This window comes from Balearica regulorum, chromosome 2, assembly GCF_011004875.1.
Source record: "Balearica regulorum gibbericeps isolate bBalReg1 chromosome 2, bBalReg1.pri, whole genome shotgun sequence".
NCBI classification, from domain to species: Eukaryota; Metazoa; Chordata; class Aves; order Gruiformes; family Gruidae; genus Balearica; species Balearica regulorum.
Window position 1 is genome coordinate 43230016 of NC_046185.1, and position 24882 is coordinate 43254897.

At 36.2% G+C, this 24882-nt stretch overlaps 1 protein-coding gene across 1 annotated transcript in view; it reads right to left on the reverse strand.

The window, feature by feature from the left end:
• RP1 (RP1 axonemal microtubule associated) overlaps positions 1 to 24882 on the reverse strand; it is a 209716-nt gene that overhangs the window by 118829 nt on the left and 66005 nt on the right. The window contains exons 14-24 of the mRNA XM_075744095.1: positions 24062 to 24238; positions 23214 to 23426; positions 21933 to 22110; positions 20163 to 20294; positions 13932 to 14134; positions 10486 to 10575; positions 8314 to 8446; positions 7884 to 8035; positions 5452 to 5606; positions 2368 to 2426; positions 1994 to 2035 (exon numbers count right to left, since the gene is read on the reverse strand). Of these exons, the coding sequence (XP_075600210.1) occupies positions 1994 to 2035; positions 2368 to 2426; positions 5452 to 5606; positions 7884 to 8035; positions 8314 to 8446; positions 10486 to 10575; positions 13932 to 14134; positions 20163 to 20294; positions 21933 to 22110; positions 23214 to 23426; positions 24062 to 24238 (1534 nt within the window). The remainder of the gene's footprint in view (positions 1 to 1993; positions 2036 to 2367; positions 2427 to 5451; positions 5607 to 7883; positions 8036 to 8313; positions 8447 to 10485; positions 10576 to 13931; positions 14135 to 20162; positions 20295 to 21932; positions 22111 to 23213; positions 23427 to 24061; positions 24239 to 24882) is intronic.

Sequence of the window (24882 nt, forward strand, 5' to 3'; positions counted from 1 at the left end):
GATGAATGCAGGAAGGCACTGGAACAAGATGCCCAGAGAAGGTGTAGATGCTCCATCCCTGGAAGCGTTCAAGGTCAGGTTGGATGGGGATTTGGGCAACCTGATCCAGTGAAAGATGTCCCTGACCATGGCGGGGAGGTAGACTAGATGATCTTTAAAGATCTCTTCCAACCCAAACCATTGTATGATTCTATAAAGGAAGTGAACCACCCAATTTCCACTAAAAATTGTCAGACTCCAGCTTGTAACAAACTCTTTTGTGGTTTTGAAAATTTGCATCCTCACAGCTTACTCTATAGACCCCCTCTCTTGACAAAAGAACCATAGCACCAGGCTACAAAAGAATCAGCATCAATTAGAAGGGTGAAAAGCTTCTATACACTGAAGGTGGAAACAAAGAGCATAAGGCAGGGACTCCCTGTGCCATAAAAAAGCTCATTTACTAAAAAAGTCAGCCTCTTCTGTTTTCTAACAATATAATATTAATTCCTTAAAGACAAAGTTCCTTTGGACCATTTGGCTGGAAAATAAGGACAATTCAATTTACAAGTGCTTATGAAGAATGGTGTAGATAAAGGATAAGATATGACACACTACTCCTAAAAATTCAAAAGTAATTCAGAAACACATATTTATTTTAAAGCAGGCAAAATGTATTTTCTTTTGGACTTGTTCATTGTCTGATGTACTGTACCTGAAGTGGTTTTGATGGCCTTTTCTATTCTATTCTATTATCCTCTTCAAGTGTCTCTTTTGTTAAGCAATGCAGTTTCAAAACAACACAGTTGGTACTCTTGAGACTGCATATTCTAGCTCAACTCCTGCTTCCAAAGGATAAGTGTAGTATCAGTAAACTATTTTGCACACTAGTACAACTCCCAAGGTAAAAAAAAAAAAAGGGAAGCAAAGTTCCCAAAAAATATGATAAAAAAGAATTTGTTTGCATTCCTCAATATTAACTTTGAGGCTTGTTCTTTTTCTGGAAACAGACAGGGCTCTGTGTTTGAAGGACAATGTTGGTGTAGGAGAAGAAACATAAAATTTCTAATCTCTTTGATGCCAGGAATCTTCATGGCATTCCTGCATGTTTCCACATAGAAACTGGAAACAGTAAGTATTACAAACACATAATTCTCATTCTCTTTGACATAAAAAGCTAGTTTTGTTCTGATGAGGTAGAACACCAATACTTCCTTAATGACTGAAGAGGAATACACACTGAGGAGAGAAGAATACAGAAAAATGTGGAATGAGGTGACTTTCATTTGGCCTACATGGAGGAAAGGTGCAACCTCACACTGAGCACATCCCTGGGGGCATCAGAAAGTGGCGCCTTACCACAGGTGACTTTCTAGAAATGTTCTTTTTTTTTTTTTTTTTCCTAGAATATTAAAAACAATACAATACACTAGCAAGTTCTACTTTGATGTCTTGATTGATATAATAAATTATAAATAAACATTTTCAAACTTTCTCCCAACAGCTTCTAAATTATAGTTCAACCTACAGCAGGAAGTAGTTCTCACAGCTGAGAAAATGTGTTATTAAGAAATGTAATTTAATCTGTGCTGGTTGCAAGGATAGAAAAGTCAAGCTGAATAAATATGAAATCACAGGCAAAACAGAAAATTAAAAACTAATAATGAGAACAAAACTATATCTAGACCATGAGAAAAGATTATGGTTGAAAATGTTAACTAAAAATTTGAAATTAAGATAGATCACCAATAAGTACTAGAAAAATATGAATTTTCAAGCAAATGGAGAGAAAATTAACATTATGGAAAGAAAAATTACAGAGTAAAAAGAAAGCATAAATAAAATGATTTATTGTTTAAATTAAAATGTGAAGTTCAGAGTTTACTAAAATATTCAAATTGTGTGCTGCAATTAATATTTTAAAATAAATACAAATGCCAACAAATGTGTAAAGCAATTAGTTCTGAAACAGAAACAGTCTTCATTAAAGACAGAAGACTAGAGGAGCATTTACCATTTGCTTCTTGCATTTTCAGCTGTTGATTTATTTGAAATTCTGCCAAAAAAAAAAAAAACCAAACCAGTTAATAAAAGATGTTATCATTTAACATTAAAGAAAAGGTTTGAAAGAAGAGATGAAAAAGACATTCTGTGGTTCTAGCCAATACAAGAAAACTTGACTTCTCGTTCATTCCCTCATTACTTTCTTACTATCACCTATACCCGTTATGCAATGCAAACGCAAAATGTATTCTCTCAGAAATATAACACAGGAAGCTGCAAAATTGTTAACTCTGATACTTAAAGTGTAAATTCAGCCCAGATATCTTCAGAGGAAAAAATTACAACTTACAGATCTTACTTCCATAAAGTTACAGTAAAACTTACCTTGAGGGTATAGCTCAATTTCTGAATGAATTACACCTTGGGACATAAATGGAAGCCACCTAAGAATAAGAAAGAAAATAAGCAAGCAGGTAGGAATCTTTTTTTTTTTTTTCTCTGCCATTTTACCATAGAACTGAATGATCCACATCTTATTTTCATACTGAATACATATAACAGAAAAGGGTTTCTACCTCTAAAATTTCGGTATTTGATTTGATAGATGTTAAAGTAGAAATTATTTGACCCAACAAAGAAATTCATTTGTGCAAAGGTAAGAGCTGTGTAAGTAAAATATTCCTGTGTCAGATTAAGAGACTCATGTGGCACAACTGTGCTTATTTGTATAGCTAAACAGAAGAATATGGCACAAAACATTTTTTTCAGTACTGTGGGTTGAGTGCTAAGTATAATTTGTATGTATCGCAGTAGTTGTTAAAATCAAAGTTCAGTGTTAAAAACAAAGATGGAATAAAATATTGCTCTTCCTTATTCCTCCTACAAATTGAGGACAGATAGATGAGTCTCAAAAAGTACACATGAAGGTAAATATTGGTTAGGTTTCTTAGGCATGTTACTCTAGGCTACAGATAATTTTGAAATCTTGTCATGCAGAGAACGGTTTACCAGCTCTTGTAGTTTCCTCCTGCTTGGTAAAAAATCAGCTGGTTTTCTACAAGGGAAAATAAAAATCAGAAAGCTTCTTGGTTGTTGGGTTTTATTTACTTGGTTCACTCCCTTGGACTATTCAGGAATGACCTAAACCATTCAGTCTCCTACAAAGCCTGTTGGGAATCCAGTGTAAGCTGAGCAGCATGAGTCCAGAGCAGCTTTTGAAGGTTCCTTGGTTTTTGTCTTGAAAACATTAATAAGTCAATTCATATAAGAACTAGTCCCTAAGAAATAAATTTTGTCTTACTAGCCAATTACTTATTTATATCATTTTTGCTAAAACCTGAACACACAGGTATCTTCTGCAATCCTAAATGCTAAGAAGTGTCAGTCTGTAACTAACAAATACTGTATAATTGAAATCCAGTGAGAGCTGTTGGATGTTCAGCAATGAATATCAGATTTTAAAGTCAGATAAAATACTGATATTTCCTCAGCTATATGAGAAAAAATACAGCATTTTGTTTATACCCTGGATCACAAAGTATCAATGTAAAATAAATCTATGAGGCTGAATATTAATAAATTAGAGAGATTTCTCGAGGAAAAAAGCCCTCCCCCCTCCTTGAATAGAGCACAATGTTTCAGCTTTACATTTTTGCCAACATGGAAGCTACCTTTGACCTCCACAACTGACCTCTTTGAACCCTTTTTCAGTGCGGTACTTCCTCGCAGAAAAGTTATGAATGGAAAAAACCCTCTCTGTTTCTTCTTGATGGTGTCTGTCAATGAGTAATTTTTGCTGATCAACATCTGATGTTAATTACTACAGAATTAATACAGCAAAGTGCCCTGACATGCATCATCCCTGAGCCCTGTAACCCACTGGAGGACGGCTATGACACCGAGTTGATTTTTCATGACTGAGCTGGGCAGCTGGCGTGATTTCTCTGTAGAATTTCCTGTTAGGAAGTTTTGCCTATATTTTTTTAGAAAGGTAGCAACTACAGCTAGCAACAACAGCTGTCTGCAGCCAAATCTACTCCAGAGAAATTCTCACTCTTATACTACCATTTAAAAACATATTACTGATTGAAGAAAGATCTCAGTTTTAGAGAGTTTTATAAAGGTGAGAGAGCATCTTTATTCCTGTTTTTGAGGATATTATACCAAGAGTGGCAAGAAGGTGTTCAAGGTTATAGAATTGTTTAGGTTGGAAAAGAGCTTCAAGATCATCAAATCCAACTGTTAACCTAGCACTACCAAGTCCACCACTAAACCATGTCCCTAAGTGCCACATCTACACATCTTTTGAATATCTCCGGGGATGGAGATTCAACCACTTCCCTGGGCAGCCTGTTCCAATGCTTGATAACCATTTCAATAACGAAATTTTTCCTAATATCCTCCAATCTAAACCTCCCCTGGCACAACTTGAGGCCATTTCCTCTTGTACTATCACTTGTTACTTGGGAGAAGAGACCAACACCCACCTGGCCACAACCTCCTTTCAGGGAGTTGTAGAGAGTGATCAGGTCTCCCCTCAGCCTCCTTTTCTCCAGGCTAAACAACCCCAGTTCCCTCAGCCGCTCCTCATAACACTTGTGCTCCACACCCTTCACCAGCTTCGTTGCCCTTCTCTGGACATGCTTCAGCCCCCAATGTCTTTCTTGTAGTGAGGGGCCCAAAACTGAACACAGCACTCGAGGTGTGGCCTCACCAGTGCCGAGTCCAGGGGGACAATCACTTCCCTGGTCCTGCTGGCCACACTGTTTCTGATACAAGCCAGGATGCTGTTGGCCTTCTTGGCCACCTGGGCACACTGCTGGCTCATATTCTAGTGTGTTGTCACATGGTCACATAGTTTCTCTACACTTCCTTCATTTCACTGAAATGATGCACATAACCATGAGGTAGACTGCAAAACTGGAAACTCCAAGTGTGAGATTACCGTAATATTTTTTCAAACATGCAAAATACAATGCGTATCAATTTACTTTTAAGATGCTAGTTTAATAACTTAAATGGAACAACCACAAAATAATACTGACTTTTGGGTATCACATTTGTCTCTCTAACAGTGATCTGTTTCCGAAAGAGAATGAATGTTACTTCTGGATGGCGAATCTGTTGTCTTTCCCATTTATAAATACACTTTAACTTAGAATCTTTTTGTGTGCTTTTTATTTCCTTCTTGAATACGTCACTCACAATTATAGCACTGATCCTTGTATGATAAGGCTGCATTGGACAGTAGTAACAAAGTCACAATACAAGCATTTAACCTTTGATATGCACCGTACAGCTTATTAACTGAAGCAATCTGTTCTGGAACAAGAAATTTTGTGAATTTTAGGAAACCGCAAAATAATCCAAGTTTGTCCTTTCCTGGAACATTCATATTTTCATATTAGTACATTTCTTGGCATAATACTGTTGGTGATATACATTTAAGAATATTCTTGTAAAATGTACCTTTCACAATTGAAAACATATTCCGAGCTGTTCTCAGCTTCTCTGACAATGACTTTGTCACAGTACCAATTCCGGGAGTTGGCATTAGCCTCACAGCGCAACAGCACCTTCTGCAGTTTTCCCAGAGATACAGCTTCCACTTCAAAAGCATTGATCTAGAAGACAGAGACAGCACTTCACAATTTGCCACCACTAAGTCTGAAAGTTGAAGTATTTTAAAAGCCTGATTAACTCTCACAACGTACAAAGATTCCTGCTGTTTTTAATGACAGCTGGACTGTATTCAAAGTGGTTGGATCTGAAAAGATAAATGTCTTTTGATTATGAATCAGAGTAAATGAGACAACACAACTAGAATCACACTGCAGTAATAACCCCAAATAAATTGTTTTTTTCAGCCATCATCCAAAATGCTGTATGCAACCCTTCACTATTTTTTCAATATCCCACAATTTACAATTATTCTTCTCTAGCTAAGAACCAGTTAAAGCTATTCTTTCTTTTGTTGATATTTATTTAAAATACCGATTTTTCTCTTCCTTTTCTCTTTTTGGTCTCACCTCCTCTATTTGCATTTTATTCTGCTGGAAGAAACTGAAATCTGAGATGCAGCTTTCGCCTTGTTATTCATTTAGGCTTGTGCTTACGGTTGGCAAAGATTGTTTTCCTAGGAGCACGAAGCTGAGCAGGTGAAAGGTTCAGGTTGGTAATTTTCTATCACAGTAAAAAGCATATAGTTTTCTCTCTTTAAACATAACAGTCCAGGACACGCTTCTCAGTAAAAGGAAAACAAAGGAAAGATCTACATTGGAAAATGCATTTCTGTACAGTTCTCAGTCCTTAGCAACTGGCAGAATTGAGACTGCCTGTGCAACTTTAGTTCTCCCTTGTGTATATGTAATATATGATCACAAGCTACTCTCTCTGAAGGATCCCTGCCTCAAATTGTGCACAGGCAGGACTGTAGCTTTTTAATACTTCTTTTTTATCTGCATTATCTTTATGACTCTATGCATTATTTACTGCAGCCACCCAAACAGTTCAGTGAAGCAGAACTGATTTCCCCAGTGACCTCACTTTTGCACTTTTTCAATAGTACCCCAGTTTTCTGCAAATGCTGAAATCTATTTTTTGAAAGGCCATCTGCATAATGTTTCATTTTACCTATACAGTTAATGCACAGAGATTATTGCCAAAAGCTGTCAAAGATGCAAAGTAGTTTGAGTGCTCAACTGAGAAACAGAGGGCTTAGTTTATTGGCATATTTAGCATTTCAAAGAGCTTACTATGTCCAGACCAGAATTGTCTTGGAACAAACCCCCGTTACAGCTATGGTTGCTCAGAAAAGTTAAAGTGGTTAGGCAGCAAAACAGAAGCACACGAAAAGTGGTCATTCAGGGAAGCTTTACTGAAGTGGTTTGCCTAATATCATGTAGAATACCTGTGGCAGGGATGAAATCAAGTTGTTCAAGTCAACACTCAACTGCCTGTGTCATAAAATGATATACCCCAGGCCCTGCTCTGCCTCTCCGTACAATCCGCTGTCTTGTTCACCCATTTCCATAAGAAAGTGCGCTTTGAACCACCCCTAGTCCCTGTATAAATAATATGCTGAATTTACTATCAGTCTGGCGAGAATAATCTACCCAGAAAACTGCACTTAAATTCTGAATTTCAATTGGAATAGAATTGCATATCTAATACATTGGTAATGACATAAAATATATTATTTAAGACAGTATAGAAATGTCTGAAGGTTGCCAGTGCGTTATTGTTATGCCTTGCATTTTAGATACTGCTTTTTAATTTCTAATTAAATGTTTCACTAACAGCTTGATATCATTTGTTAGACATACAAATGTTAGTTCTCAATAGCTCACAGGGGAAGAAATAGGCTTAATAGAAGGTCATAAGAATGCTAGTGGCAGAGCTAAGATTAAATTCAGTAGTTCCTGAAATTCAACCATACACTACTGCAGAAAATCAGCATGATGTATATTTTCCTTATGGAGGAGATAGGAGGTAATTGAAAGAAAATTTACTTTAAATCTGCCCTGTATTAATCACAATACTATACTATTGTCCATTAGAAGAAATACATAACAAACAGTCCTACTAAGATCTGAAATCATGGAACAATTTCTGTGCACTTATTTGGAGCCAGCTGTAACTCATATTACCTCACCAGAATATGTTTTAGATTCATAGGCACCACTTCTCATCATCATAGATGGGTTCTTCAAATCATTTTTCTTCCCCTTTTCCTGCCTGTGTTTTCACTCATTCTAGTCATTCCTGGATCAGTAGAAAATTATTTTCCTTAGTTCTTAAAAGTTATTTTGCTAAACCTCTTTTTATTAGGAACCTGTTAAGACCAGTAAAAGTTACTTAGTTATATTTATATAGCTAAGCAAATTGTTTCTCAGACTTACCATTCCTCTCTGAAATGTCACTGGTATACCAGATTTATGCAGAAGTCTTAGACCAGAATCTCCTCTTTTTCCATAGATACACAGATAAACTGCAGAATCTGTATCAGCTTGCTCCAAGTCACCAGTGTAGACATAAACATGGTATAAAACAACTTCCGAAAGGAACCAAAAGAAGAAAATACAAGTTATATGTAATCACAATTCATTTTACTCACTATTCTAGTTTAATGGAAACAATGCCAGCTAGTTTGATTTGCAATTAATTTCCTGGAATATATTCTCCAGAAATCAGTCTAACTATCTGGTTTTAATATTGCTAAGACAACATTTAGGAATGTACAGCAAATGGAATATAATTCAGATGACATTGATACTGAAAACCACGTAACCAATATAAGTGTAACCATGCAACTGAGAAGTACACACGTACTTGGATAGACAGGTTTTCCAGCTTCCACTACTGGAAGTTCACAGAGAAAATTTCTGTCATCACGATTCTTTGACAGCCACGTGTTTGCTGGAAAATTCAGCGTTTTCTTGCTCTTTAGGTGTTGCAGTGTCACCTAGGGAAGAAGCAACTCCAACTATGACTCAGTTCATTCTTTCCAGTGTTTTGCTTCTAAACAGCAAAACATAATGTTGTATATTTTTTTCTTCTATCTCAGAAAACAATGAGACGATCAGTAAATATGACATAAAAAATTGCACTATGAAAACATTTTTATTTTGGCCACTACTTTGTAACTTGGCTCATCACTTTAGAGGATCTTTAATCTGTGATATTGCAGCTGAAACTGCCAGCTTCTATTCTTTGAATACGTCCTGGACTTCAAAATTATTCTCGGAACAAACAAATTTGTAATTGAAATTTGCCTTTGTGCCATAAGAAATGTCACCAATTCTGATTTCTCTCAGGGAACCACCTCCATGTAACATTCTCTGGAGTACTGAAGACTGAAAACTTTCTGGTAGGTGAGTTTAGGTAAGACTGCGCCTTTGGAAGATGCGGAAAATTGACACATTTTTGTATTAAAATGAAAACAGGATGAAACTCGTCATCTATATCCTTCTGAACTCTGGCAAGGAGAGGATATGTTGAAATACTAAATCAATTTGGCTCTTCTACAGCAGAACAAAAGACAACCTGGGTGCCAGCACCCTCTATATATTCCTCTGAAGATAGAATTCAAATTCCGAAGTTATTTGCCACTGTATCTTATGATATCTGTCTTACTGTTTTCTATAACTAAGCAGTCTTTCCTCTCTTTTATGAGAGCCATTTTTGTTGGTATTGAATTATAACAATGCTTACTACAGTTTTTTCCATAGGACTTCACCAGCAAAAGGAAATCAGTGCCAAGAAATTGTCTTTCTGCAGTTGTGTTTTGAATAGCTTACATAAACCTTGCAAACAAAATTATGAAAATAAGTATTCACATTAAATTCTAAAACTTAGGAAATCAGGACAATACATGCATTTATCTCACTTTTCAAAAAAAAAAAAATTTCAAGTAAAATAAACCCTTCTTTTAACTCCAAAGCATGTATTTATTCTAATATTATATACTTTTGCAGCACTGATTCTTAATCTCTACTGTTTATTGGCAGAGCTCCCCCTGCTGATCCATAACAATCACAAATATTAGCTGATTTGTCAGAAAAACACAGCTTGCAACCTAATTTATTTCTTTCTGTGAAAAGAAACATTTGAAATCCCTGGGGTACCCTATGAAATTTGGACCAAAATGTTAAAGAAATATTCTGTAACCACCAGGATGAAAAGTAGGATTCCTGCAACCATTTGAGCAATGGAAATATTTATATTTACATTCAGTTTTGCTACGGTTACAGTTAAAGCCTTTGGATTAATGTAAAAATCTGTTATTACTGTGTAATTCTGGTTGTCTAAATCAGGCTTTTTAAGATGAATTAAAACCCAAAGGATAAGCTTGTGTCTTTTACATATTCAAAATAAACAGAAAACAAATACTTATATACAATTCTGAAATAAATCTTACATGGAGGTCAGTGTTAGCAAGAATTTAATATGAAATTATTCTGGTCAACATCCCTAAATATCATGAGAAAAATAGAATTAAAACAGAAGCAGAAAAGAATAATTAATTCACCAAATTGGAAAAACAGCAGTTTCTTTTTCCATGAAAATGAGCTATGCATGGGTCAATTAGGACTAGACTACTCTTACGCAAACTTTGTTCATTGTTAACATGTAGTTGTCATGGGATAATTGTTGCTCCAACATTTTCAGTTTTTCATAGCTGGAATTTATAGCTAGAATCTCCCTAACACACACTGAAGAGTACAGGCGAGCTTTCAGAAAGCAAAACTTGGTAGAACCCATCAATACACTAAAATTCCTACCTACGAACTAGATGAATTAGGAATAATTGCAAAATAATGCTACATATTTCCAGCTCTCAAGAGAAGGACCGTCATCCCTAAAGCAACCTAAGACAAAGCAACAAGAATGCAACACAATCAGCATTTTTTGATTTATTAAGCTGTGGCTTCATGAAAAGATGGGCTTTTAGTTCATATAAAAATTAATAAGGCAGGAAAAAATGACTATACAAAACCTCACCCTTTGCAAGTTCCATTCTGATTGCTCATTCAGTAATCCATCAAGTTCAATTCTTATCTTGAAGATATTCCCGATGCTTTTTATTTTAACCTGAATAAAGCCAGAACAATACAACATATAACTAAAGACAAAACCATACAAAACTTACTCTTTAAACTTGTGTGGTAGAGGCTGGATGCTGATTAAGTAAGGCCATGCCTTTCATGCAATCTAACACTCTATTCAGTTCGTGATTAAGACATTTCAGTCTCAGTCTCCCACACATATGGAAGAAGCAGCACCCTAATGGCAAGCACAGATCTATGAATACTATGCCTTAAACTGTTACAGGACATCGGGGGGGGGGGGATAAAACAAAAAAAAAACCCACCATCAAAACAAAACACAACACCACCACCACCATTTCCCTTTCTGTATATTCAATCACATATGAAATAACTCAAAAATCCAGTTCTCATTGATGCACGAACTGCATTTGCCCTGTATTTCTACATTTTGCTGTTCACTCAATTTGGACTATATTTCTGGAAAAAACATAGCTACATCACATGTGAAAAACAATACATAAAACTGTATCTTTATCTTTGCAGTTGGTTCCAGATTTCTCTGAACCACTGTAGTATCTGAGTGTACAGGAAGAGCACACAACATTTGATTGGCAGATATTGGATTAAGGGATTCAGAAAAGAGATTGCTTCTGTTTTGTCTAAGCAGATTTCCACCTGAGCCCCAGTTTGGCCAGATTATAGCCTAATGAAATTACAATGCTTGCCAGGGAAATGATTTGGCAGATATTTGGACTCTTCAAAGTTTGAAGAGTAAAAAAAGTTGGTGAGGGCCATTCATGAGAGAAATGAGGAATACAAAATTAAATCCACTAAACCACAGGTCCCAAAAAGCTACTTACATTGTAGAAAAAATATTTTCATTTCATTCTCTTAGAAACACCTACTAGTATATTATCCACTCATTCTTCACCTTCATTAATAAAAAGCCCTCTTCTCTTTCCAGAGGTCAGAATTACCTCAGTTCCTATATCAGCTTTTATCTGTCTCTTTGTGCTTTTGTATAATAAACTTTTATTATATAATCACAGTGTTACCATGCTTTAGTCAAAGATTTCTAGCAGCAAACAATTTTACCCTTGTTTTCCCTAACGTTGAAATGCACTCAGTAAATTGCCATGGTTGCCTGAGAAAGAATTTGTGGAATTCACACCTGTATTTGTACTGGTGTAGTTGCTACATTGACCTGAATTTTGTTAACAAAATAAATGCTAACTCCAGTCTTGTAGCACTGATGTGACAATCTTGTTCCTGTCTTTTCCATCGGCTTAAGAAAATAGCTTTGTTCTGTGGAGTCAAATTCTGATATCTTTGCTTATGCTGCATAATATTTCTCTCTGTAACTAGTCTTATTACAGGTAACCTGGAGACTTCTGGATTATAGCAGTAGTAAAGTAAGGGTATATATACAGCTTGACTGAGAAAACTACTATTGTCATTTCCCACATTTCACAAACTAACCAATTCACTTCTCAAGTAATATAACTGTTTTCTCATTCACAGAGCTGGTGATCACTGAATATACAGTGCTGTCGTGTTGTCTGTTTATTCTACTGAATCCCTCTTTAGCCTTTTAGTTAACAAAAAAAAAAAAAAAAGCTACATGATCATTTAATGTATCACTACAAAACATAAATGTACTGAAGTTTGTCAGAATGCAAAGAATGACTTCTGCCTAGGACAAGCAGAGATCTCCCAGAAGAAACCCTCTGCTAGCCTTGATCTTTCCCATACCCATCTTAGAAAGGAATAAGCAAGCAACGACTACTTACATGGGTAAGGTAAGAGACGAAAGGCCACATATGAATGGTTTTCATGTCTCATTATAGTTCTACATGAATTTTCCATAGTTGGGCGTACTGCTGATAAAATGAAAGGTTAAAGAAAGCTGATTCCAAATTGCCTGATTATTACAGGCTTTTGGAATCTGCTTTCTTCCTAGAACTTTTGGCTAGGGCTATGATTAAGTTGATCACTTTAAAAAATAAAATTTGGTATCTTCTACTCTAGAAAATATCAGTGAAAACATGTCAAAGATGCAAATGGTAAAAGGAAGATGCAATTTTTGAAGTCCTGCATTCTTATCCTGATTTCAAGACTTATCCTGCTAAACAAGTGCAGGATAAAGTTGAAAGGGGAAAAAAGAAAAAAAGAGCTCTTACTCATAGGCTGCTGCTTTGTGGATTTATCTACTGCGGACTAAAGAATGAAAAGCACTTTGGTGACATTTGCTGTTTCATGCCCGAAAGCAATAGTGTCAGCATGATGTAAAGAATCCTAGTAGTAGCCCCAGGTGCTGAGAGAAAGATTCTAGTCTCTTACAAGATCAATATCCACAGTGCACAGCCATAATGGGCAATATCTATTTTAGAGAAGAGAAATTGGTCCATCTCTTAAGAATATATGGATTAACATTGCAAACATGCCATTACGCAATGTTGCTTATAAATTATTCACTAATTAGGAGAACAGGATTCCCCGTGGATCATAATATATAGCTTACACGCTTAGAAAATGAACATTACAGTTGGCTATCTTCCTGCCTATGCCCTATTCATAGAGAGTATTATTATTAATATTATTGACAGTAACAATCTTGGTTTGTCCCAAGACTGAATTAGAAGAGTTGATGAGTGCAGAAAAAAAAAAAAAAAATTTGCACAAAAACTGAAAAATGTAACTTCTTCTTCAGTTAGCTGAAGACAGCAACGTGTTATATGCATCTCAGACAGAAAGACTTAAGCAAAACAGAAGCTTTAGCCCCTTTGGTAATTTCCTCTCAACCTACCTAGACATAATTTCCTTGTTACAATAGAGGTAGGGTTGTTCTTAAATAATAACAGAACTCTTTGTGCTTTTGAGACATGATAACATGTAGTTTTTATTGGGCTCTTAGTAATTCCATAGGTAAAGCTTCTGGCATTTCAGCTGTTTATAATATGGTGGCTGAAAAAAAGGTTTTCTTCCTTAACTGAACCAGTTCCACAGTATAAATTTATAGTACGCTTTGAAAACTGTATGTATGAAGATTTAATTACTAAATATCCCTAAATGATGTACAAGTCTTACATCAGACATGGTTTGTTTAGGAGTGGCTAGTTTCTAAAGCTAGTTTCAAATCAATTGCCTTAAAGAAATTAATTTACGCTTGCAATAGTCCCATTTGGGCTACTATATGAGGGAGAGGGGGTTAAAAGAAAGAGTATTTCCTCTGTTGCTAAATATATGCACCAAACTGATTTAATGCAGAATTCAGAGATATTAGATAGAGATTTATTTTATGGAGTAAACACAAGAGAAAAACATTTTTTCTTTTCACATGACAGAATAATCTTTGGAAAGGTACACATTAAAATAATGTTTTTAGCCTTCATTAGCTACCTGAAATTCATCCTCCTGCCTGGGAAGAAACAGCTGCTTTCTGTTGTCCTTGGCAAGAGTTATTGGTCCAGCTACTCCTCTGTCTCCATATATCCAGAGAATGACATTTGCTTCAGTTCCTGCATTTCCTGTCAGCATTGACACTTTCCATTCATCATCTGAAGGAAGGGGATACTCACCACCTTGGGGATTTCTCATTTCCTCTGTGAAATACAGAACATTAGTGGGAGATGAAAATCGACATGAAACTGCCAGTCGCTGTTGTAACTTCAGCACATAAGAAGACCATAGCAGAGAAGGGGGATTGTATTTTTTCATGGCAAGTGAGATATTCTGAAAAGATAGATTTATGTTTCTTGTCTAGACCAAAATGTACTGATTAGTTGAGCTACAAGAATCAACTGGAGAAGAACAAGTATCTCTCACGTGCACTATCTTCTTATTATTCTTTATTCATATTCTAATGTAGAGCATGGATGCTATGATGCAGAACTATGGCCATTAAATTAACATTTCTGGTTTCTTAGCCTGACATTCAGGAATGAGTGGAATTACTTGTAAATACTCCTCTAATGCCTTGTGTTGGGACATTATTAGCAGAATCACATGTCTAAGACTAGAGAAAATTTTCATTTCAAATGGAAAAAAAAAAGACTCAGGAAATTAACTTTCTTCAAGCTAAATATTAATTAAATACTGTAAAATACTCAATAAAGAGCACAATATATCCTTACTCAACCATACTTATGCATACAGTGCCAGCATTTGGGCTAAGGCAAGTTCTGCATGAATGAGACAACAGTAGCACAGTACCATTTTATGAATAAATTTCACAGTTCTAATGTTGAGCAAATATAATTTTGGAAAACATCTATTTCACTTTACAATAGCACCTGGTGATATTTCAGCTACCCTGAAGAAAAAAATATCTATATATGCAAAGATGTCAAAAAAACACATCTGCACATGAGATATGAAAAAATAGACCCTCTTGGGATGAAGGAGTATTTTGAGTATTCTAATGAAAGTGGAGTTTACAAACACCAGATGTCTGGTGTCAATAGTGGGACTGCTGACCAGGAAGTAGTCTCCAAAAGAGGGAGTCCTTGCCCCCAAGAATTTATGATCTGTCCTGACACAAGAGGCAGATATAAACTCTAAACCTGAAAAGATGAACCAACACATTGCCTATATGCTGTGTCCTGCAGGGGTTCCCAAACTGCTCTTTATGAGGCCTTTGCATTGACTGCAAAGAGACTTTTTAATATGGTAACCATAATGAATATAATCTGTGCTGCAGATTAATTTTCTTTTGTATCCCCCAGATTATTCTTCATCCATTAAGTAGCTTTCTAAGAACCAAGCTGTTGGAAGCCAGAGGCTCCAAACATGTAATGGAATTCACATACAATTTTGCAGAATTCATGAATAGCCACTGATAATGATTTGTTGAAGAATTCCCAATGCATCACTATGTACGTTCCTGTTGCACTACATATCTTGCTATCAGACCCCTTTGCTTTTTTATTTACTTGATTAAAATATTGTACTGGGTTTCTCTGGGATGGAGTTTTTCCCTTCACTTATTAAACTGCCTTTAACTCGAAGAAAAAAATAAAAATAAACCCAAAATACCTACAAAAACTCACAATCTAAAAAAAAAAAAAAAAACAAAACCAACCCAAACCAAATAGAAAAACAAGTGATGCAAAAGCAATCACTCACCACTAGCAGAATGATGCTCAGCTAATCCCTGAGGAATGACTACTTTGGAAAAACTCCTCTCCAGTTTTATTGCTGAGCATGACAACATATGGTATGGAGCATCCTTTTGGTCAGCTGGGGTCAGCTGTCCTGGCTGTGTCCCCTCCCAGCCTCTTGCAACCACACACCCCCACACCCCACTCGCTGGGAGCACAGAGTGAGAAACAGAGATGGACTCAGTGCTGTGCAAGCACGGCTCAGCATCAGCTGGAACACATTGGTGTGTTAGCAACACTGCTTCGGTCACCAGCCGAAAACACAGCACCAGACAGATGGCTGTGAAGAAAATTAAGTTGATCCCAGCCAAGCCCAGTACCAATACTAAACAAAATAAAGTAATAACTATGACAGAAATTTGCAGAATTTATCTGACTGTGCTTTGTTGCTAGCATTAAAACATAACTTTGAAGGCAAAGTGAATTGACATTTGCTTCTTAATAAACCTTTATGAGCAACAAATTCCACATCCTGCTGAAATATTGCTGAAGCAAATTGGGTAAGTGAAGAAGGATAGAATCTGTACTGAGACATGGTCCTGATCTTCCCTTTAAGTTTCCTCAAATGTCATTTTTATGACATTAAATAAATGCTTTTTTTTCTTAAAAGTTGTACTTAAAAAAGGAATTATATAATTACTTGGATCATCAAGTTGTCCTATAGATTAAATCAACATGGTAACTAAAGCACTGAACCTGAATTATGATCCACTAGCATTGAACTCCTAACTGATGTGAAATAATTGCACAAGAAATTGCAAAGGAATTCAGATCCAGTACAAAGTTCTATAATAAATAAGGACTAGCTTCTGGAATCAGGGGAACTTTCATCCCTGGTAAAGACTCTAAAATTCAGTTAATAAATTTTTAAGAAATTCAGAACTGTAGTAGTACGGCTTTTACAGCTGTGTTTCTAACAGTAGTAGTATGACTTTGGAATGGTTATAGTAATTTAGAAATAAGCAATAGTGTCATAATATTCACTGGTTTTATTGTATTCTTCATTATGACTGAGAGCAAATTATTCCGAAAGAAAAAAGAAAATCCACACACCAAAAATAAAGGAAAAGGCAAACATCTAATGTTTCAGTGACTGAAATAACAGAACTACAGCAAAGTAGTTGCTGTGGTATAATAAATATTTTTGAGAAATTGACTATATAACTTTCTCTAACTGTAGTTACCTAGCTCCTTGCCTGTAACTCCAAAAGCTAGAGTTCCTTCCAGCTATCTAAACCCACATCTTTCTTACAGCAAAGAGATGAAAATTGTCACAAAACGCACAGGTATTCATGAAGCATAAGGAAGCCCAGGCTGCTCCGTATGCTTAGCACAAGAATTCCATACTCGGGCTATTGCTGCCCAAAGCAGCTACTGCAACCTCAAACTACTACCTCTTGGAAACAATTATAATTCACAAACAATCCACAGGCTTGGAATGCTTTTTGCCTCATAATTTACTGGCTCTTCTTACAAATGGAATTCAGTGACATTGATTTGCTACAGGCTAAAAATATTCCAGGCTGAAAAGAGGATTTGATGGTTACCCTGCATTAGTCATGGGAGTTTACACACTTCACGACACCATGCTGTAAATCTATTGCAACAGAAATTCATTCTGATAGGCCTGCATGAGAATGATGAAGTCACAATCCTTCACAGAGTTTCATAAAAATAACTTTTTTTTAAATTTACTTACCCTAAATCTAAAGTAAAAAGAAAATTATCTTGTCCCAGAAGATCATATGATTGAGTGACAGTTTTGAAATGAACCATCAGAAAAATTAATCTCTGGAGCGGAAGCTTGGACAATAAAGTTTATGCATTTTTATTATGCCTTTTTGTAACAATATTTCCAGTGTAAAGCAAATAGAAATGAGATCAGATTTTATTTCTATCTTATTTTCTTTTGCAAGTAAAATATATTAAAAATTAATAGTAGCTAACAGCATTCCAGACATACAGGAAAGGAATGTGGAGGGTATAGAAATAATTTCTCAGAGATATAATTTTTTAGTACCAAACCACAAAGCTGTTCTCAACGTCACAGACTGCACTGGTGTCATGGAAGCTAATGACCTCTCCCCTTGCTTTCACTGGCACACGCAGGCGTGTTTCCACCATTGAAATTTAAACATGATTTGAGAAACACAAGGAACAAGCAAAGAGGAAACCCGCAGTACCAAGTCATTTGGGAAATCCCATAAGATTCTTGCATGCTCACTAGCTGATACATAATATGACACAAGCCTATATTTTCAGCAGGACTGTTGATTTTGGCTTGCTTTTGCAACTGGTAATGGAAAAGTAAAAAGGAATTTAAAAACCTCACAATTTTTTATTTGAGTTTTTAGTGTCTTCATCTCCTTTACCCCTAGACTTGTGGTCCTCTAACCATATACATATTATTTCCCTTCTGTTTTGATTGATCTTGAGTCTATAATGTGGTGCCTTGCATGAGTTTTAGTTGGCTTGTCTCTGACACCCACTTTAATATCTCCATACTGTGAGCTCTTAAGTAGAAGCTGAGACCTACCATCATCCTTGTACAGTTAAAGAACTTTCTTGATGAACAGAGAACTCACACGGCAACAGCAGAAGCCCCAACTGCCATAGCACAGTTTTCATTTAATTAACCCTAAATCAATTATTATTTGTGAAAACAACAACCAAAACACAGCTACCAGTTAGCAGACACAGACATAAGACAGATGGCATGGCCAGCCTAAGGGTTAATCTGCTCTGAGTTTGGATGCTAAGAGTGCTGCAATACAAACATCACCCTTTTTTGAATGTTAACTGGGAGTGAAAAAAGCAAATGAGTAATTAATGAATATCAGTTTAAAAATTAAGGCTCACCTCTACGTGTCAAAAGTCAGTTACTTTTAAAGTATTCTAAGTGAAAATATCTTACTAAAAATGAGCATTTTCTTTGAAGGGCAGAGTAACTTTGATATTTCTATTCATTTTGCATAAGCAGAGTCCACATTTATGAATGTCAGAAATACTTCTTAAAGTGCTATAGACTCTATGTAACCAATTTCACGGCAGATATTGCTTCTATAAAAGGATCCTTTGTATTCAACCCTAAAAACATCCAGCTTCTTTGAAAACAGGTTTGATGGCTTGTGTATTGTTGCCATGGGTTTCAAACACAGCATCTCAAGTGCTGACAACCCACAACACTTTAGGAAGGCTTTGTGACACGATGATACAACATGAAGTCTGATAGACTATGAACGGAAAGTGAGTGTTTTGAGCTAAGAATGGAAACAACATTGCCAGAAACAATGAACAGTAGTTAATAATAATCCGCATCTATGCTTTGAATTGAACCAGGTTACTTTGGTTCAATTGAATTTATCTAAAATCTTTCCTGATACTTCACATTATACCCTATGAACAGGTATGCCGTATTTGACGTGTTGTTCACATCGCCAGACTTTTCATGTACACTTTGAAAGAGCAATCTGAGGACCAAGTTCCAAACCAAATCAGCAAGCCACCTGAATTATTAGCTACATGAATGCCTTTGGGACTACCTCTACTCGACTAAGCATGTCTCCCATAGTGGAAGCTTTAACATAATCATGTCTTTAAAGCTCACTCAAGACAACATATTTTTCCATCATGTGAATGTGCCTCAATGTGCTGTGTGCAGCTCAGTAGTTTCAATTTATCCCATCTGCTTTTTATGGTGATGTGACACAATTCAGGCTGTGCAGACAGGGTCCTTGGGTACGTTGAAATAAAAGAGAGGCAAGAAGCAAACATGATCATCCCCTATCCTTAAGAGATGCATCGTTCCCCGTTTTGTTTCGTTCCTTAGTCATACCTTCTTTGGTTGCTAGGATGCTGAATATTCCTGTAAAATTTTTGAATTAGGGAAGTCATTGACTTAGACCATTTATGCAACTTCTGTAGCTAAAGAAGAAAGTGGTTCTTTTATTCTAGTAAAACACATCTGATAGACTATCACTCCAGAAGCATGACCAGAACATTGTTTATCTATTCCTACCAGCCTAAACCTAGGCATAAAGCTAGCATGCAGTGCACCAAAACCTTACTCTTTCCCCCAAGGAATTATAAAGCAGAAAACGTAAGCGTGAGAGAGAGCAAAAATGGGAAATATTCCATTAGTTTCAGTGAGCTTTGGATTGGGGCCTGTATCATATCAATCTCTTAATTTCCACAGAAACAGTCCTTATGATAGATGGCTAGTTATTTTTTAAAAAAAAGGTAATGTGAAATTACTCTACAGTTACATGCTGATTGTTGCCTTATCAATAAACGATATTCCAATGCCTCTTTTAAAAAACAATAACCGACAACATGTTTTATATTGCATGTATGCATGCATAAGTCTAGAAAAGTCTAAAAAAGCTATTCATTGTCTTTCCTGAGGTAAGTCACTGCAAACGTGCATGGAGGGCAGACATAACACAATGCTATATCACAACTAGTTGCTTACTTGAGGGTGGAAAAGTTGAAAGGCTTTGAGATGCTGGCTTCGGGGCTTTTGCTGGTTGGAGTTGAGATTCTCTGAAGTCTTTCTTCTCTTGACTGGGTGCTGCAGATGTTCCCATAGGCTCTTTCCGGCCAACTGAAACAATGAAATGTAAATTCTGTCACTAGCTACAAGTCATTTACATTTTCTTGCTCATAAGATTCCTGTATGTTCAGTAACAACCACTAATAACAAATCTTACAACGGTTCAACACAGTGGACACCAAAATCTTTTCTCTATGTATTGCACAGCCACTAGCTTTTATTAGCTTTTATTGTTAGCAGCATGCCACAAACAGTGGAAAAACTATGGCATACCAATAAAAGTCCATTTACTGCTTTGAAAATCTAAGTAACAACTTAACATTGATGTATGAATAAAATGACTTGTTAAAATGTAGTTTTCCCCAAGATAAGTTTCTCCACCCCCCTGATGTTTCCTTTCTTAAGAGTGGGAATGCTGAAATGAAAACTGCTAGATGCCATTTCTGGTAACATGAAGTGGCAAACAGGCAATCTTGGCTGCTCTCATAGAAAATATTATCTCCTTTAATCTTCCTTTTACCGATTAACAAGGATTCAAGAGAACTCAAGCCTGTAACAAAGTAACAATTAGCTTTATTTTAATAGCATCAGTAAACCCTGCTTTGTTGAGAATTTCCGTTGAAAACCCTGCTCTTCCAAAATATAACAAAGGAAAACACTCTCCTCTTTTCTACAAGAACACAGTGACCAAAATGTTCTTGTCACCAAGTAGGGACTGAATGGTAGGGATGCTATTACAGTGACTTCCATAATGCTTCTGTATATCTCGGTCACAATATGTATAGAACAATTAATAATAAGACTAGTTGTATGTTTTGATACTTTCCCTTGGCTGGTCAAAGCATTCAAGATGACCCTGTTCTGCCTGTATCTGGCAAAAAACTGACTGAATTCTCAGTTTTGAACCGATGGTCAGTTTAGCATTTTCATGAGATGTTTCATTTCTTTCTTTCTTGTACAGAATACAAGTATTGTAATTCCATCCAAGTTAGTTGGCTATGTTTGGTAACCAATTGTTCACCAAATTAAAAAATTCATTCTCCTGAAGGAGAAGAGACAAGCAGACAATCCAGTGACGGTGATCCAGAGTGTGCTGAGAGCTAATTTCTGAGTCCTGGCTAGTTGACTAGAACAGGTCAGCTCCCTGGTGAGGGAGCTTTCTGACTGCAATAGCTCTCAAATCTGATTATGGGACAGAAGAATCACACAATCAATATACTGGTGGGGAAAATACAATGTATTTGGCACCATTAAAAAAGAAACTGAATACTGCCAAGCAGGCCATCTCTACACTCTAACTACATTCCCTATAAAATCAGGAAAGACTGTGGTATATCTGACAGCAAGACATCTCCCAGGCTTCCATAATCTGTGGCCAGAATGGCGAACAGACCCAGGAAGTCAATTCCATCTCTAACTTCCTACCTGTTTCAATTCTTATGCTCAAAAGTTTATTTGCTCAGTAAAAAAATAGATTTTTTCTGCAACATTTATTGTTATAAAAAGAAAGAAATTAAGAAAAATTAACTAGCTACATAAGTGTGGCCACAATAAAGTTTTCACCTTTAAAATTACTGAAACACAACAAAGGAAATGGTGTCAATCTAGCTTTTACACTTTTGCTTTGAATTTGTTGTACAGAAACACTAATCACTAAAACAAACTGTAGGATATTAAGAAATTACATACATTTGATGACTTGTGGGTAGAAAAAAATGTTTCTCTCTCCAGTGTTGATGACTGGCTTAGTCTGCCCATCCGGCAGGAGACCAACATATATCCCTTTATTTTGCACTGATTCTAGACTTACAGATCCAGTTTCCAAATTCTTTTCAATTTTAAAGTGACAGTATTCATCACCTGTGCCCTAGGAAATTGAAAACAGAAATGTGAATTCAACAATTGAATTGATGTAGCTAGGCAAGCTGAATCTTTCTTAAGACTTAAATATTACTAACTTCTAATAACCTTTCAAATTAACTTTAGGTTCTTCACAATGTCCTATGTTTTTACACACATACATATATATATATAAATATCTTGGCCTTGCTTATTCCTTTGTGAATAGAAAGACAAATCACATAATTTGAGTAAGTGAAAGATCACATATGAAGGTATTCCAATTTCTGTTAGGATTTAGGCAAAGTCTAGGATATATTTAAAGGAATTTCCCACTTAATCAACTGACATCTCAATTATTCACTAGTGGGTTTTATCATCAATTTATTTAGAGTCAATACTACTTTAAAGCCCTGAACATGTTTGTGCTCTGCCACATTCAAAAACAATTATATCAGTTCATATCAGCAAACAGACATAGGATTAGTAAATATTGGTCTAATGAGCAAATACTAACGTCTCATTCCCTTTTTGCTCTCAAATGTAAATCTGCAATAGTTAAACTCCTAACAGGTGGAGAATATGATAGATCCAAATATCAGAATATTTCAACCATCCCCCAAGCCTAGGTTTATTAGTAAATATGCAGGCTACTGGTGAGGTATTTCAGGAATAAACTCTATGTGTTTGCCTGATGGAGAAAAAACCTCAGATTCTTCATTTCAGACAAAACAGAATCATTTGCAAGAACTATGATGTCAACATCACTTCATCATCTTCCAAACTCACACTAGTATAACTGTGGTTGTTTAATAAAAATGAAATTAGCACAACAGAATCTTGACAAAGAGTCATCAACTATCTAGTAACAAATTTTAACTACATCCACATTCTCAATAGTTTAAAAATATAATCAGATCTTTATAATCAAGTGCCAAATAGACATGACAGCTTCTCTTGCTGTATTTTTCTATCTTTCCTTGGGCAAATCAAGGAAAAGATCTGAAAATTTTAAAATATCAACAATGTGTTATCCCATTTTTACCCAAGCAAGTAGAAAAATATTCTCTGCTATCACTGACAATTTACTCAAACTATCTGCAGAGGGAAATACAAACAAGAACTGCTTACTGTTCCATTACACTGGTCATCTTTGATCTTCAGATACATTCTTGGGTTTCTCACACTTTCAAACATGCAGACTCCAGAGCCAATTTTATGCACCTTCCAGTAGGATTCCTGCTGCTGCTGACCTGCTCCGCTGCAGCTCCCATCAGGTCTAAGGGACAGGGCCTGGCAGAGACTTGTGTTGAGCAGAATGATGGCACCATGGTGAAACACACCCTTCAGATCAGAGACAAGTCCTTTCTGAATAACACAGCTTTTCTCCTTATTAAACTTTGACATTTATATTGTTTATACTGATTTATTTTAAGCACTTATCAATGCATTTCTATGTATAAATTTAAATGCATAAGCCCCAAGTAATTCAAGTATACCTCCAGCTTTTGAATATTTGCTGCTTTCTGTGCAGACACTAACCTGGATAGTGGGAATCCTTCCCTACTCCACAGCTTCCCTGCTTTTGCGGGTTCAGCAGCACAGCACAACATTCAGAGCACAAGGAGTGCGGCAAGTTAAGGAACTTGTTCTCTTTTCAAATTAAGTAATTCCCCATGCAGCTCTCCTGTATGAACCTACCTTCCTACTTTTGGAAGGTTTACTAAAAAGTTGAGAGATGCACCTTCTCCGTGTAGCAGCGCACCCTATTTGCATGTACCAGCTGCAGGATCAGCCCCAGAGGAGGGGAAAGGAAAACTTCTCAAGTGCCGCCTACCTGTTAAGCTGTAGTTTAGCTCCACCTGGTGGGAGAGGATCACTCTTTTAGCTTGCAATCCTCTGACATTTGATTAGGTACAACCTGCTTTATAACAGTAAATCTTAGAAGAATCTTCTTCATTTCCCTCTGCCCACCTTACCTTGACATGCACAACAAATTCTTTGGAAAGTCCAGCATATCCTGTTGTTGTTTCATCAGCTACTTTGCCTTGAAGATTGAATATGACAGTGTGACCTGGGTTCCTGGCCGACTCAAGAACAGCACAACCATTTGGTTGAAGGTGAATGCAGAGCTCACAGCAAGTCTTGTCTTTGCCCTAACAAAGTCAAAGTAGGAATAATAAATTATATTAAATAGCAGACATGGCAAAAGCCAGAACAGAGAGTATCAAGACAGAGTTTCTGTATTGTTCAAGCTTCCACAACATTACCAGTCTAGTATGAAAATGTCTTTATGTTTTTCAGAATTGCAGTCCTTTACCAAAGTCTTAAAATTGTGGCCTCTGGAATTTCAAAACACAGAAACACTTCTTCTTAAGATAACACAGATCTGAGGGTAACATGAAAGACACCTGCGTGCCTCAATCAGAGACACAGTTAAGAGTCAGCCTACAAATGCGGCAAAGAAAGGTTGGAATATAAAATTGATGTAGACAGGAAATGGATGACAGCAACTCTCTGCCACCAGCCATCCTTCGTTTGCCTCAGTGTTTCTCCTCATTGATTCATACTTTCTCACAGAAAACACTTAAGGAGTCAGAAGTTTTACGTGTAAGTGCACAGCATTGCGCTATCCATGCTTGTCTGTTCAGGTTTGCAGACTGTGTGACACAATATACAAAATAAATTTTTAAATATTTTATCAACTCCATCATCTCATATTTAAATAAAACTAGGCTTTTAATAAATGTAAAATACTAATAAGCAGCCTAAGAATTTAAGACTTCTGGCTTAGACCATC